This window comes from Salmo trutta, chromosome 10 (genome assembly GCF_901001165.1).
Source record: "Salmo trutta chromosome 10, fSalTru1.1, whole genome shotgun sequence".
NCBI lineage: Eukaryota > Metazoa > Chordata > Actinopteri > Salmoniformes > Salmonidae > Salmo > Salmo trutta.
Genome location: NC_042966.1, coordinates 9,229,634 through 9,245,480, shown reverse-complemented (window position 1 = coordinate 9,245,480; position 15,847 = coordinate 9,229,634). Strand labels below are relative to the sequence as shown.

The window sequence follows — 15,847 nt, the reverse complement described above, 5'->3', positions numbered from 1 at the left end:
CTAATTGAGGTCAGAACAAAAATTAGACACAGTTAATAATCACAGTAACGATGCTTGACTGCGGTCAAGGCATAACTGAGGTTAAACCCTTCCAAGGCGCAGCTCAAAAGGCTACCGAATAAATCAGTGTTTGTGCCATCAAGACGTTAAATGCCACATGAAATGAGGAGAGCGAGGTAGCATGTAGCTGTGACTGAGTCCAAAAGCTAAGCTTCATTCCCCCCTTGACTATGTGGTATTGATCTGTCGTTCATGGAAAAGTGCTGGCACACTGGAAAGTGTGGAAGTGAAGGTTGCTTGGCTAGACCCAGGCAGTGACTCAGGTTTCATGGCCAAGGAAAGAGTCTGACGAGGCCCAGCACCATGACCGCCAAGGACCATGGGCAGGTTGAGCTGAGCTTCCACACTGGCAAGGCTGCTGGACAGCATGAAGCACTAAGACTGTCTCAGTTAATGGAGAGATGTAGCTAGCATCAGACAGGCTAAGCGTGCATGCTAACGTAGTGCTCACTCACCTAGAAAGACTAGCATAGCAGGCTAGCATAGTGCTCACTCTCTCTAGATAAATTGACAGACCACCAAGGCTAGCTACATTATGCTCAAACCATGACATGACTAACGGTTTCTCTTTCTTTTCTGATTTCAGCTCAAGTTCCTGACAGTGATGAGCAGTTTGTTCCTGATTTCCACTCCGAAAACTGTAAGAAAAAAATGCATGTGTCACTGCTAAGAATTCTGTGTGTGTGCGTGAGGGAGAGAGAGAGAAACTTAGATACGGGGTCAGCGTTGGTTTGTTAAACAAGGCTTGGGCAGAGCTACTGTACTTGTCAAAGTTACGGTAATCTTTGCCTGGGAAACAAAGCATTTCCAAGACACATACTTAATACGACCTACTCATCATGGGTGAATTTGGATGCTACTATTGTCCTCCTCCGTCCATTTGCATAGTTAGGAAAGCTGAATGGATCGGCCCAGGAAACCAGTAAAAGATCATTCAGAGTCCAGGTACAAAGATTCCCTTTTGTGTATGTCTGAGGTGTAAGAGGGGAAAGCAAATTCCTGTACAACACAACTGCGTGGCCAATATTTGAATGGGTGTTTCCCTTTTTGTTGTGTGTCTAGACAATGGTGTTTCAGGATCTGTAGGGGAGTGTGCGCTTTACAAACAGCGTCCTCCGTGCCCTTTTCATTTAAAGCCATTCATAGAGTTAGGCCCTTTTTATATTGACGAAAGTTGGAGATTCTCATGAGGAGATTCTCGAGAGGTATCGAAATAAATCCTGAGAATATATACTTTTTAATAATGGAATTTAAAGCTGTGAATTGCTCACGTCTCGACCGCTAGCTACCTTCAGGGGTAGCGCACAAGCAGGGCAGTGTCAACAGAATTGTCTCATTGAGTCCAGCACCTCTACAGTAAAAATCGTAAGAGCAGAACAATGTTTTTGGAACAGCTGAAAGTGCATAGACATTTTCCTTATATTTGAGACTTGTTTTATTGAGTTTTTACCTGAAATTGCAGTAACAGCCTGTTACATTCTACATTTGTAGCCGTAGCTTTAAGAAAAGTAATCTCAACAGTGTGTCCCCCCGCCCCCCCCCCCTTGCTTGGCTGCCCTGCACTGAGCCACCTTCCAGGCAAGAAGCCATTTGATCTAGCTATGCAAGCAAGACCTGATCAGCTCCCCAGGAAATGATCAATGTTTTTAGTCGCAATTTGTGTTTACCTCATATAATGACTTCCATGATGTTGATCAAATGAAGCCTGTTCTAAGGCAGGGGTATTCAACCAGGGGTCCTGCAGGGGGTCCGCAAAAAAAAATCTACAATGTTTTTATGAATATCGATAGCAACAACAGAATAAACAAATGTAGAATTACATACATACAGCAGAAAAGGAGAATATCTTCTTTCTAATGATGTCAACTTTTTTCTTAACTCCTAATATTGAGCAAATTACACAGAGTTTCTACTGTCTTTGGTATTACACTTACTGGAATATCTGACATAGACTTTGAAAAACCACCCACGAACATGCTACCACTGCGGCAAGTGCCACTGGCTGCTGGTAAGCTTTCTTGACTTGGACATAAATGTTTGCCAACACATGGCCAAATTTTTGTTTAACCAGCTAAACAGCTGCTCTTAGCAAAAACGTGTTTGGAGTTACCTTTCTAGCTAATAGTCTATGTTAAAGTTTACACTTCCTCTTCCAATTATAATGTGGGTAAGTCAGAACACTAACTATATTTACCAAATCTATTCATTTTAAAATGTTGATTACCTCTCTCCTTGTCATTATCATTCTCACCTGATGATAAGACAAGACATGAAAATGATTTTTTGGCAAACATATGATGGGGTCCCTGGGTCGCGGGTTTGCCTGGGGTGGGGGGTTCCCTGGGCAAGAGAAGGTTGAAGGCCCCAGTTTTAAGGTAACTTTAATACGCTGATATTGTAATCTAGAACTAAGAGCTAGCAATCTAGCTATGGTTCAACATTCAGATAACTGGCTAACGTTAGTAGCTAGCCATTATGATGTAGATAGCTAATGAGAATACAGAAATTATTTTGTTTAGCTTGCTTCCTAGCAAGCTCTATACTATACTATGAATGACACTGTATGATAATGTTACTGTATTTTATATTCGTATGAGATAGGTAAACGTTCATGTTTGATATGCTAACGTTACTAGCTAGTGGTAGCTTAGCTAACTGTGCTATTGTCTTACATGCTAGGTACATTTAATGTGTGTACGAACAAGAAAATAAACCCTTTAATTGTCTACACATACTTGTGAATTGTTGCATTATTCAACAGTGTAATATGCTCGGGTTGCATTATTGAAGAGTGTAATATGCTAGGGTTGCATTATTTAAGAGTGTAGCTAATATGTTTTAACTAAATGAAAAATGGCTGGCATTGTTGAATAGTTTGCATGCTTACTGGCTAGTGTCTACTGTGATATTTACGGTAAATTTGGAGCTATAAAGCAAGAATGTCACATTGCCAGTCACGATGAAAGGTAAAGCAAGGATGTAATATAAATTGAAAAATCTAAATACACTACATAGACAGAAATATGTGGACACCTGCTCTTCGAAGATCTCATTCCAAAATCATGGGCATTAATATGGAGTTGGTCCCCCCCTTTGCTGCTATAACAGTCTCCACTCTTCTGGGAAGGCTTTCCACTAGATGTTGGAACATTGCTGCAGGGACTTGCTTCCATTCAGCCACAAGAGCATTAGTGAGGTCGGGCACTGATGTTGGGCGATTAGGCCTGGCTCGCTGTCGGCATTCCAATTCATCCCAAAGGTATTCGATGGGGTGAAGGTCAGGGCTCAGTGCAGGCCAGTCAAGTCCTTCCACACCGATCTCGACAAAATAGTTCTGTATGGACCTCGCTTTGTGCACGGGGGCATTGTCATGCTGAAACAGGAAAGGGCCTTCCCCAAAATGTTGCCACAAAGTTGGATGCACAGAATCGTCTAGAATGGCTTTGTATGCTGTAGAGTTTCCCTCTACTGGAACTAAGAGGCCTAACCCAGACCATGAAAAAAGCCCCAGACCATTATTCCTCCTCCACCAAACTTTAGTTGGCACTATGCATTTAACCACTTTGCGGCTGAACCGTTGTTGCTCCTAGATGTTTCCAATTCACAATAACAGCATTTACTGTTGACCGGGGCAGCTCTTTCAGGGCAGAAATTTGACTAACTGACTTGATGGAAATGTGGCATCCTATGACGGTGCCACGTTGAAAGTCACTGAGCTCTTCAGTATGGACCATACTACTGCCAATGTTTGTCTATGGAGATTGTATGGCTGTGTGATGTTATACACCTATCAGGACTGGGTGTGGCAGAAATAGCCAAATCCACTGATTTGAAGGGGTGTCCACATCTTTTTGGCCATGTAGTGTATCTTCACCAGTCCGCTCCTCAGACTCTCTTCCAATTTTCGTCAATCTGAATAGGCCCTTATGGGTGAGTCCGTTCAAAATGATGACGAATAGGACATTGGTATATTTAACAGCAAATTTGATTCAGAATTAACATTGCAATTTCAATGGATAAAGTCTCAATTAAACATGTTTTGAGCATAATTTGAACCTGAAAATAAGTCAGAAGTTTTATAGTGTGAAACTTAGCAACAGATTTCCCCCTGGCCCTGCTCAAAACCCATTAGCCCCAGTGACACATGCCCAGTGAAACATATTGTTCCTGTCTGTGGGGCAACAATGAGGAGGAGGAAGTGGCGATGAACCCTAGGGCACGCAAGGGTCATGTCTACTTAACCCTAGGCTAACCCAGCCAATCACTGCCAGCTTGCTGCCCATGGTTGACCCTGGTATGATCCGTAGGGTCATTGGGGCTTCACTTTGACAGGCAGCTCACTTATATGCAGTAGTCTGAGCAGAGACGGGTTCAGGTTGACAGACAGCGCTCCTGCTGTTCGTACTCAATGGCCAGAACACTCTTTTGGGCTTATCTATTCAACATGATGTGATGGGAAGCTCCAAGTAGACAGGCTGCCATTGACACAAAGATATTCTTCTATGTGTTTGTGGTTGCGACTGGTAGTGAGTCTATTGAAGCCCCCTGCGGGTTAAATGAAAGCCTTGTCTGTTCCCATACCCGGTTATGCATTATTCCATCAAACTCATCACTCTTCAGCCTTGTAATATAGTTCTAAACAGGTGAGTCAGATGTTATGGTAACTCAGAGTACAGGGCGCAAAGCTGGCAAACAAAGTCCTAACATTTTTTGGAGGCCGTATTGAAAAGGCGCCACAGCAAATCAAAAGTTGTTTTTCTGAGTCAGGTTGTTACCTGTATGGGTGGGGAAGATAGAGGGAAAGAGAGCGAGAATGACAGAGAGAGCGAAAACGAGAGAGCGAGAGGGATGGAGAGAGTAAAAACAGAGCGCCAGGCTTTGGGACACTGGAATGCTAGATGAAGGAGATGGGAGGAGGGGGGGGGGGCAATAAGTTATTGTGCAATACCTGCACATCTGGTAAATCTATCTGTTCCCTTCTCCCTCAATAACAGATAACAAGCATGCTCTGTCTGCAGAGTTCCACCGAGGGAAGGATATGTAAACACATGTCCTTTACCTCTGACTTATACTGTGTATTTGATGGAAATTGACCTTCAAGCTTTAACACAATACATGTGTGTTCCTTAACATATGATTCACTGAATACCGTTATGAAGTGAATTAGAAAGACAGGGATGACTTTCAGCTCGTGATAGCTAAACGGGAGGGGAGTTGTTGACTTTATGGGGGTTTGACAAATCCCCCTATCTGATCTGTAATGAGGTTGTTGAATACTGACAGACCAATTTGTTTTCAATGTATCTGGCTGCAGGGAGGGAACTCAGTCGGATGTCAATCAAATCTTCCACACACTGAATGTTTACTTGGTTTCTACTTTTCAAGGTTTTTAGAATTGTCTAAGAGAGAATAAATAAAGCCATTGATAAATGTGTTGTTGCTGAAATACAAATTGTGTGGCAAGCAAGGGCTCTTTGGGTTCCGTTAGATGGAGAGCAGCCCAACAGACACGTCCCATTCATACATTTTCTCCTGAGTGTTAGAGGAAGCGTGTCTCCCCCCCCCTCCCCATTCATAAAAAAAGTGCTACAGTACTACGTTACCCCCTTTGTGACCCCCCTCCCCCCCTCCTCTCCCCCCCTCTCTACGAGTGGATTCTCTGACCCCTCCCTCTTCCTGCCTCTGTACAAACTAAGCCGAGTTTTAAATCTGGACACCTCAAACTACCCCCCTCCCTCTCTCTCTCTCTCCTTTCCTCCCTTTTACCCTCTCTCTTTCCCTACACATTGAGTGTTCCAAGATGTGAGCTGATCCAGTCATTTCGGAGCTGTGTGGGCCGATTGTTTAGTTTTGGGCCTTGTAGTAATTATATAGGAAGTTGTGGCTGTAGATGCCGTTCCAGTCTTTTAGAGAGAAAAGGGGAAACAGAGAGAGAGAACGGAAAGAGACAGAAAGAGATAGGGTGTGCAGTAGAGTACGTAGAGTACGAACGCTCACAGCAGTTTGTCTCTTCGGTAGGAAGCATTCTGCCTCGACATTCATTTTCAACCTTCTCGCTTGTTTGTGTTGTTGTGTTCCCCTGCTCACTCATTCGTTCAGAGCTGGCCCAATCAGTCCCCATTTGGTGCAGAGGGAGAGTAAATTGGTGAGCCTCTCCCTCTGCTCTCTCTCCACTCCAACGAAAAGAAATATGCAGCTCAGTGTTCTCAACTTTCCAAAATACAGCTGCTATGCAACACGTCTGCAAAAACATCCAGGTGACTGCCAGATATGCATGGATACCATTCGCCCTGGGAGGACGATTCCTCTTCAATGTGTATGTGTCCATGCGTGCGTGTGGTTATATGAGTGAATAGGTCATTTCTCTCTACAAACACACATGCATCCTGCCCACCTACACATGGTACGCACACACACATACACACACTCTGCACACACTTCAGCCCCACAGTTTTATGAATGGGCTGGTTGTGAGAGACTGGCTGAAGCAGCACATTGGGTCAAGGAGAGGGAATCTCAATTCATGAATTGGAGGGCCGTTATTCTACTACTAACACTACAAAAAGAGAGGGGGAACAATTGAAATGCTTTATCTCTTTCCATTTGGTTTCTGCTAATGTAATCCTTCAGTTACACATTCTTTACAAAGGACTTAAATATATTTTCCAAAAAGTGTTTTATGTCTTCTCAATGTAGGGATTTGAAAGAATCAATAGTTGTTTTCCCTCTTATAATGCACACACTAACATAATACTTTTGCCACATAATACTCAATAAAAACGGGCTTCTATGGATGTAGTAAACGTTGATTCAGACCTGCAGACCAGGGACTGTATAAGTAGAGATTTGAGCCAGCTCTAACGGAGTGTCAGCTCAACCTTCTGAATGGGCAGTAGTGTGTTTTTTATTACAGAAGAGGGGGGGTGCATGTACGGGGAGAGAAAGGGGGGCTCGAGGAACGGCTGTGCTTTGACGTTCTCCACAGCTGGAATGTCTTCTCTTTCTAAGGTGAGAGCAGGGGAGAACAAAGGGGAACAGATACAGACAGGGATGAGGCCTAAAAATAACAGGCCAGTTAGTTCCACGTTAAGCAATAATACATGACCGACGAGAAACAAGGAGAGCACGTCAGCAAACCACGCATGGCATCACAAAATAGCACCAGCGTTAATTGGTGATGCCATAGTTTTTGCCAAGACAGGCAGCTAGGGCTATCCCTCTATTTTCTCTTCTTGACTGAGTCAGTCATAGCTGGGTCCTGTTCAATAGGTAGAAAACATTTTGAAAATAAGTGAAACTGGGACCTGTAGCTGAACTTAAGAACACCAACAAGAACAAAGATCTTCTCTGTTTTTCTCCGGTGTGTCTTACTAAACATGACCCTGGTTTGCTCATTGTTTACAACCGACACATGTGACTTTAAGACGGGATGGTTGATGGCTGAGGCTGTGGTCTTGCTATAGTGACTTGCTGACAGAGGACAGGACGTGTGTGTGGAGTGAACCTAGTAGAGCTGTATTGATCCTAAAGATTCCCCAGACGGGGGAGGAAGAGAGGGAGGCGGAGGGATAGATGAAAGGATAAAGTGTGGATAAATCAGGAAAGGGGAGAGAGAGAGCGAGAGAGAGGAAGAGAGATAGAGGAAGAAATAGAGAGATTGAAGGGAGCGATAGGGCGAGAGGATCTGTGGATGTGGCATGTGCTCTGATAATTACAGGAAGGTGTCCGGCCATGCTTTCTACTAGGACTTGATGGGAACAGTGCAGCACGTGTCATCTATCTATAAGATAAGCCTGGTCTGCCCCCATATCTCCTCCCCTCCCTCCCCCATCCCATCCCTCCCTCACTTCAGCACTAGATGGATATCAGCCAGGTCAGTGGGAGCTCATTATATCATTTCAGTAATGGCAGGGGGGGGGGGGGCGGGAATCGATTGGCACATTAAACATTAAGAGGGGGCAGCTATATTGGGGACTGAGGGATCGAGAGTGAAGAGTCAATATTGTGCCACATTAATCACACCCCTTGCTTTCTGCGATGGAACGTCCCACTCGCTGCCCATGTCCTGGGATGGGGATGTATTGTATTGTGTCCACTAAACAGCAATGAGGGAGAAAGATTTATAGACGGTCAATGGCCATTCATAAAATACCACCGCCAAGCACTGGGGATGAAATGGACAATGGATGAAGTGTGATTCATCTAAATGTATAAAGAGATACAGGTCATGTTTTTTTGTCAATAGGAAGGCAATGGCCAACTTTGATTCAACTTAGATTTCAGTGCAGCCGCGTAAACTTTGATTTTGTATCACTGTACCTGTTGTTATTTACCATGCTATTATCCACAAAACGTCCTGTGTCAGTGCTAATCGATATTAGGTCCATTCATCGAGACAAGGCGAAGTAGGGTCGGGATCATTCTGGTGGAAGAGCTGCCTTTTCTAAACCCTGTGTCCACTCCTCCTGGTCTTGACCACAGGATGGACATGACAGTCCCATGCACACACACATTCTGATTGACGGTAACGTCTCTTCACCAGCTACTCCTGAACTGTTCTAGCTTCTCATGCAGGTCAGTCATATTGTCCTAAGGCTATGTACAGTATGCTACAGTCATTGGCGGGTGACATCATCTCATTTAAGATATTAAGCACACGGGATATGAAAAGGGAATTTCCACAGCCAAAAAAGTCAACCTGACAAAATGTTTCAAGGATCGAGAAGTAAGAAGTGAAACTCGGATGATGGAACAGATGACACTCCATACTCTGGTCACATGTACTGAGTTTCATTCAAGTCCGCCACATCCTCTTACCCAACGCAACATCAAGCTACACCTAATAATATGAAACCAAAATAGATCGAACTCTTCCGTTTATCTTAAAGCGTCTTGATATCTCTCTCATAGTTCATCGGTTTTGAAGCAACAAAGCCAAGGGAGATAAAGGGACTTGTCACGTCGCTTTACCTTCCAATTGCTTCCTGTTGATACTACAGTACTGTCTATCTATCGTGTCAGGCTCATTTGGCAGGTATCTGACAGCAATGCTTTAAATATTCAAGGAAGTCAAGTCGTAAAAACAATATCCGATCAGAAAGGGGGACGCTTAAATCAGATAGGAGAAACGAATAGTTAAATGGACCAAGCGTTGGCTTTTAAAGATGCCGAGTTGTCAGTTCGCCCATCGCTCTCTCTGCTCTGTCTGATTGTGCATTGACCTGAGAAGCACACATGTTCAGCACATGTTTCCATGTGCCAGTGGAGTAGCTGCTGGATTGTCTCTCTAGTCTCAATGACGTGGAACACATTGAATCGTCATCGTTGACTCGCCATCCCACTGGATTTTCCACTGATACACTATTACACTGAACAAAAATATAAACTCAACATGTAAAGTGTTGGTCCCATGTTTCATGAGCTGAAATAAAAGATCCCAGAAATGTTCCATACGCACAAATTTCTCTCAAATTTTGTGCACAAATTTGTTTACATCCCTGTTAGTGAGCATTTCTCCTTTGCCAAGATAATCCATCCACCTGACAGGTGTGGCATATCAAAAAGCTGATTAAACAACATGATCATTACACAGATGCACCTTGTTCTGGGGACAATAACAGGCCAATCTGAAATGTGCAGTTTTGTCACACCACACAATGAGACAGATGTTTCAAGTTTTGAGGGAGAGTGCAATTGGCATGTTGACCACAGGAATGTCCACCAGAGCTGTTGCCAGAAAACGGAATGTTGATTTCTCTACCATAAGCCGCTTCCAATGTTGTTTTAGAGAATTTGGCAGTACGTCCAACCGGTCTCACAACCGCAGACCACGTGTATGGCGTCGTGTGGGCGAGAGGTTTGGTGATGTCAGCATTGTGAACAGAGTGCCCCATGGTGGTGGTGGGGTCATAGTATGGGCAGTCATAAGCTACGGACAATGAACACAATTGCATCTTATCGATGGCAATTTGAATGCTCAGAGATACCGTGAATAGATCCTGAGGCCCATTGTGCTATTCATCCTCTGCCATCACCACGTTTCAGCTTGATAATGCACAGCCCCATGTTGCAAGGATCTGTACACAATTCCTGGAAGCTGAAAATGTCCAAGTTCTTCCATTGCCTGCATACTCACCAGACCAATTGAGCATGTTTGGGATGCTCTGGATTGATGTGTACAACAGTATGTTCCACTTCACGCCAATATCCACCAACTTCGCACAGCCATTGAAGAGGAGTGGGACAACAATCCACAGGCCACAATCAACAGCCTGATCAACTCTATGCGAAATAAATGTGTTGCACTGAATGAGGCAAATGGTAGTCACACCAGATATGACTGTTTTTCTGATCCACGACCCAATTTTTTTTCAAAAAATTGTTAGCTAAAATGGCTAATTGAGTGACTCCCAGTGACTGACATTGCTGACTGCTGATGCACAACCAAATTTCGAACTTGCACCTTGTGTATTCTACTATTCTAACTCTCAACATTAAGTTGAGACCCTGACTGAGTTTTGAGTGGGCCCCCTAGCGGCCTGGGGACCTAAGCGACCGCTTATGTCGCTTATGCCTGGAACCGGACCTGAACCAGAATGATAAGTTACTGGGAAGCTCACTGGCTGGCTGGCGGGTACAGAAGCTGTCACGGCCTGCAGACTTCCAGAGATTTCCCATCCCAGAGATAAACACCCCAATGTAAAGTTCTCCAGATCCTCTCTCACTGAGTTCAGGTTTAAATTCCCCTAGAGGAGAACCTTTAATGGTAGTAAATGCTCTGTATAAAATAAACTGAGAAGTTTACAGGGGAGGGGGGTTTCCTACCTGACATTCAGTCCTGGCTGCCACTTGTTTGATCATTGCCATTAGCTACCAAGCTATGATTGGAATCCTGAACAAACTGAAGATCACAAGAGGATTGTGAGACGAGATAGATACCCTATTTCTTTTATTCTTTCTTGATACTTTACGTTTTCAACTTTAAGTCTCATGATGAAGCAACACTCTGAATCCTGAATTCCTCTTTGCGTTACACAATGTAGTAGCATGGCTATGACAAGGTATTTCTTTAGCACTTCCTGTCTTAAGCTTCAGCGGAATGTCCCATTTCAGACGAGCTTCTGGCGGAGTTCCTACTAGTACCCCCATGTGTTCCAGCTGAGGACCCTTTTGTGTGTGTGTGGGGGGGGGGGGGGGGGGGGGGTCTCCGGTCCTGACATTGTTGGAGGTCTCCGGTCCTGACATTTTGTTTGTGGTGGGTGTTGACTGAATAGTGCCCCCCTTCCATAATAATCCTGTCACTTCCTGAAGCACTCAACCATGACCATCACCTTTCACTCTGCATCCTCCCCCAAAGCTTCCCTATTTACATATGTAAAGTCCTCCTGCTCCTTTTTCCACCCCCATCCCCAACCTGGGTCATCCTGCCTATAGGGGTGATCAGAATGGGAGTGAATGGTGAGACACCAGAGAAAGCATAAATCGAAAGATTTGGAAAAAAAACAAATCAGAAAGAGGAGCAAACACAAGATGAAAAACTTTAAACTTTCATCACAAGAAGAATACTTTCCGCATGCCCTATAGCCCTACTCCGTTTATTTTGTGGGGAGAATAAGACAAGCGCATCAGCAGTAAACGCCTCTAAAGTTACCGACCCCTACCTAATGATGTTGAGATGTTAGGATGTGTTCACATATACGGCCCCCCGCCCCCAACATCCATTCCAAATATTAAGAGAGGACACACGCATCCCCTCTCTGCTTTAACACTGGGTACCTTATGTGTACAGTATCTGTCCAGAAAGATCTAAACACTTCTCTAGGCCATTATACAGTACATTATGTTTAAGTTCACCACACACCCTTAGAAAAAAGTCCTTGAAGTAAAATATGAGGATCTTGGAGAAAAAGTGATGCAACTACTAACAGAGCTGTAGAGAGAGAAACCAGAGCCTGTAAACTGGGGTCAAATGTCCCAAAATGAAACCAACAAGGAAGGGCAATGCTGTCCAAACTGTTTATATGACTGCCACCACTTTAGAAACTTTGGGGGAAAATTTGATATAATTTGAACTGGATTAACCTCAATAATATACATTTTTTCCAAGATTTGTAAAACCGTCATTTGTTAAACCGTTTTGAAACCGTACATTTTAGGAATCAACCTTTTTCTATTTGAAATAAATCATCGTTTTTCTGCCGTGTCATTCATTTAAGATACTCTTTGAAGAGGTAGAGTTTCAGAAGTTTTCTGAAAATAGGCAGGGTGTCACGTCCTGACCCTTGTAAGATGTCATTTTCTATAGTGGAGTAGGTCAGGATGTGACAGGGGGTGTTTTTGGGTGGTTTTCTTGTTATCTGTTTCTATGTTGTTTTCTAGGTTTCTATTTCTATGTTGGGGTTGTTGGGATGATCTCCAATTAGAGGCAGCCGGTTTTTGTTGTCTCTAATTGGAGATCATATTTATGTAGGGGGTTTTTCCATTTGTGTTTGTGGGTTGTTCATTTTTGAGTAGTGTTATTTTCTCTGCGTCACGGTTTGTTGTTTTGTTGTTACAAGTATTTTGGTGTATTGCAAACGTTTCACGGAATAAATAAATATGTGGAACTACAACCATGCTGCGCGTTGGTCCGATCCTTTGAACAGCCGTGACAGAACAACCCACCACAAAAGGACCAAGCAGCGTGGTAGGGATCAGCTGGAGGAATGGACGTGGGAGGAGATTTTGAATGGGAAAGGAACCTGGAGGCAGGCTGGGGAGTATCGTCGCCCGAGGGAGGAAATTGAAGCAGCAAAAAGGGAGCGATGATACTACAAGGCGCTATATCCACCAAGAGGCAAGGTTGAGAGGCAGCCCCAAAACATTTTTTTGGGGGGGGCATACGGGGAGTTTGGCAATGTCAGAGACCTGAGCCAACTTCCCATGCTTGCTGTGGAGTGAACCGGAGCCAGTCAGAGTCGAGCGCGGAGTTCGATGCAAGATTCCGGAGAGAGGTGTTGGCGTTAAGAGCACTGCGGAGCGGGCGCGCTGAGGAGCGAATGGATGAACGAGCACTGGGTTATGGTGTGATGCGCACTATATCGCCCATACGCACTCACAGCCCGGTGCGCTTGGTGCAAGCTGCTCACCGGTGTCGGGCTAAGATGGGCATTCAGCCAGGAAGAAGTAGGCCTGCTCAGCATGCCTGGTCTCCGTTCGCCTCCATAGCCCAGTACGTCCTGTGCCTCCTTCCCGCACTCGCCCTGAGGTGCGTGTTACCAGTCTGGCGCCACCTAGGCCAGTTCCACGCATCAGACCTCCAGTGCGCATGCCCAGTCCGGAGTGTCCTGTTCCTGCTCCCTGCACTCGTACTGAGGTGTGTGTTACCAGTCTGGCGCCACCTAGGCCAGTCCCACGCATCAGACCCTCAGTGCGCATGCCCAGTCTGGAGTGTCCTGTTCCTGCTCCCTGCACTCGTCCTGAGGTGTGGGTTACCAATCTGGCGCCACCCATGCCAGTCCCACGCATCAGGATTCCACTGCACATTCCCAGTCCAGAGCTTCCGGCGCCAGTTCCCCGTCCAGAGCTTCCGGCGACAGTTCCCCGTCCAGAGCTTCTGGCGACAGTTTTTCAGTCCGGAACCTACTGAGACGGCCTACAGTCCGGAACCTACTGAGACGGCCTACAGTCCGGAACCTACTGAGACGGCCTACAGTCCGGTACCTACTGAGACGGCTTACAGTCCGGAACCTACTGAGACGCTCCCCAGTCTGGAGCCTCCAGCGACGCTCCTTAGTTCGGAGCCTCCAGCGACGCTCCCCAGCCCGGAGCCTCCAGCGACGCTCCCCAGCCCGGAGCCTCCAGTGACGCTCCCCAGTCCGGAGCCTCCAGCGACGTTCCCCAGTCCGGAGCCTCCAGCGACGCTCCCCAGTCCGGAGCCTCCAGCGACGCTCCCCAGTTCGGAGCCTCTAGCGACGCTCCGCAGCCCGGAGTCCTCAGCGGCGGTCCGCAGCCCAGAGCCTTCAGCGGCGACCCGCAGCCCAGATCCTCCAGCGGCAGCCTGTAGCCCAGAACCTTCAGTGGCGGTCTGCAGCACAGAGCTTCCGGTAATGATCTACAGTCCGATTCCTCCAATAACGATCCACGGTCCGGTGTTACTGAAGTGGAGGGATCTGCGGGCGGAACGGGGGTTACGCCCTGAACCGGAGCCACCTCCGCTGCTGGAGGATCGGAGGGATAGTAAGGTTCTGGGTTTAGCACTAGAGCCGCCATAGACATTTGTCACCCTCCCTACCCTCCCTTTGTGTTTTGTGGTTGTTTTGTTGATTTTTTTTTGTTTGCATTTGGAGTCTGCACCTTTGGGGGGGGGGGGGGGGGGTACTGTCATGTCCTGACCCTTGTAAGATGTCATTTTCTATAGTAGAGTAGGTCAGGAGGTGACAAGGGGTGTTTTTGGGTGGTTTTCTTGTTATCTGTTTCTATGCTGTTTTTCTAGGTTTCTATTTCTATGTTGGGGTTGTTGGGATGATCTCCAATTAGAGGCAGCCGGTTCTCGTTGTCTCTAATTGGAGATCATATTTATGTAGGGGGTTTTTCCATTTGTGTTTGTGGGTTGTTCATTTTTGAGTAGTGTTATTTTCTCTGCGTCACGGTTTGTTGTTTTGTTGTTACAAGTATTTTGGTGTGTTGCAAACGTTTCACGCAATAAATAAATATGTGGAACTACAACCATGCGGCGCGTTGGTCTGATCCTTTGAACAGCCGTGACACAGGGACTATGCTTGCCCAGCTCCATTGCGGTGCCAGGCCAGAGAAGATATCAAATACAACTGAAACAATTCATATGCTCACATTTTGGGATATTTCTATAAGCATCAAGGGATGTAGACTAATCCAATGTCTCCCATCCTTTGATCCTGGGCTTGATAGATCATTTGATTCATTAGGGCTTCGTTAACGGGGAAGTCAGCCAACTTCTGCTAATTGAGGAAGCGTCCCAGACAACAACAGCAGCAATCACACACACACTCACAGCCATCCCGTGCTCATTTACAAGAGTAATTAATATTGTAGATCCCGACAGACAAATCTCCACCAATTCACTATTGAACAGTGCTGTGCTTCATTCTCAAACAGCGACCCATGCTCTTGGCTCAGTGCTGTTCAGAGCAGTATGCAGGTTTTGAAATTAAACATGTGCTGAGGCTGTCCTCAGAAGCGGGGCCATATCAAAAGGCTATATGTCTGCCAATCATATTAGCTGCTCCACTTGGGCTGCATTGTGACTGGACTTGTTTACAGTACACACTACACACCATGGATTGTTTGCCGTTCATGATTGTGGCACAAAGTGAGAGGGTCAATATGTGAGACAAACACATCCCACACTCTCATAGACGTATTCGAAAGTCAGTCATGTGCCACCCTGGGTATTAAGAGAAGTGAAGAGAGCAGAGGGATTTGGAGGGCTGCAATCTTAATGTGTCTGTGTGGCAAATCTGGGTAAATACTTTCTAATGCTTTCTGATCGCACTCTAAAGCCAACACTTCCTCACCTGCCCGGGTTTGTCAAGTAGGGGGAGACTAAAATAATAGGATTCCCTGTGTTCTACAAGCTGTCTGTCTGCCTGTCTCTGTCTGTCTGTCTGTCTGTCTGTCTGTCTGTCTGTCTGTCTGTCTGTCTGTCTGTCTGTCTGTCTGTCTGTCTGTCTGTCTGTCTGTCTGTCTGTCTGTCTGTCTGTCTGTCTGCCTGCCTGCCTGCCTGCCTGCCTGCCTGCCTGCCTGCCTGCCTGCCTGCCTGCCTGCCTGC

At 45.7% G+C, this 15,847-nt stretch overlaps 1 protein-coding gene across 1 annotated transcript in view; it reads left to right on the top strand.

Annotated features, from left to right (window-relative positions):
• The window catches only part of LOC115201058 (ETS translocation variant 4), a 43,452-nt gene that overhangs the window by 8,086 nt on the left and 19,519 nt on the right, over nt 1-15,847 (top strand). Inside the window, exon 4 of the mRNA XM_029764291.1 lies at nt 647-700. Within this exon, the coding sequence (XP_029620151.1) occupies nt 647-700 (54 nt within the window). The remainder of the gene's footprint in view (nt 1-646; nt 701-15,847) is intronic.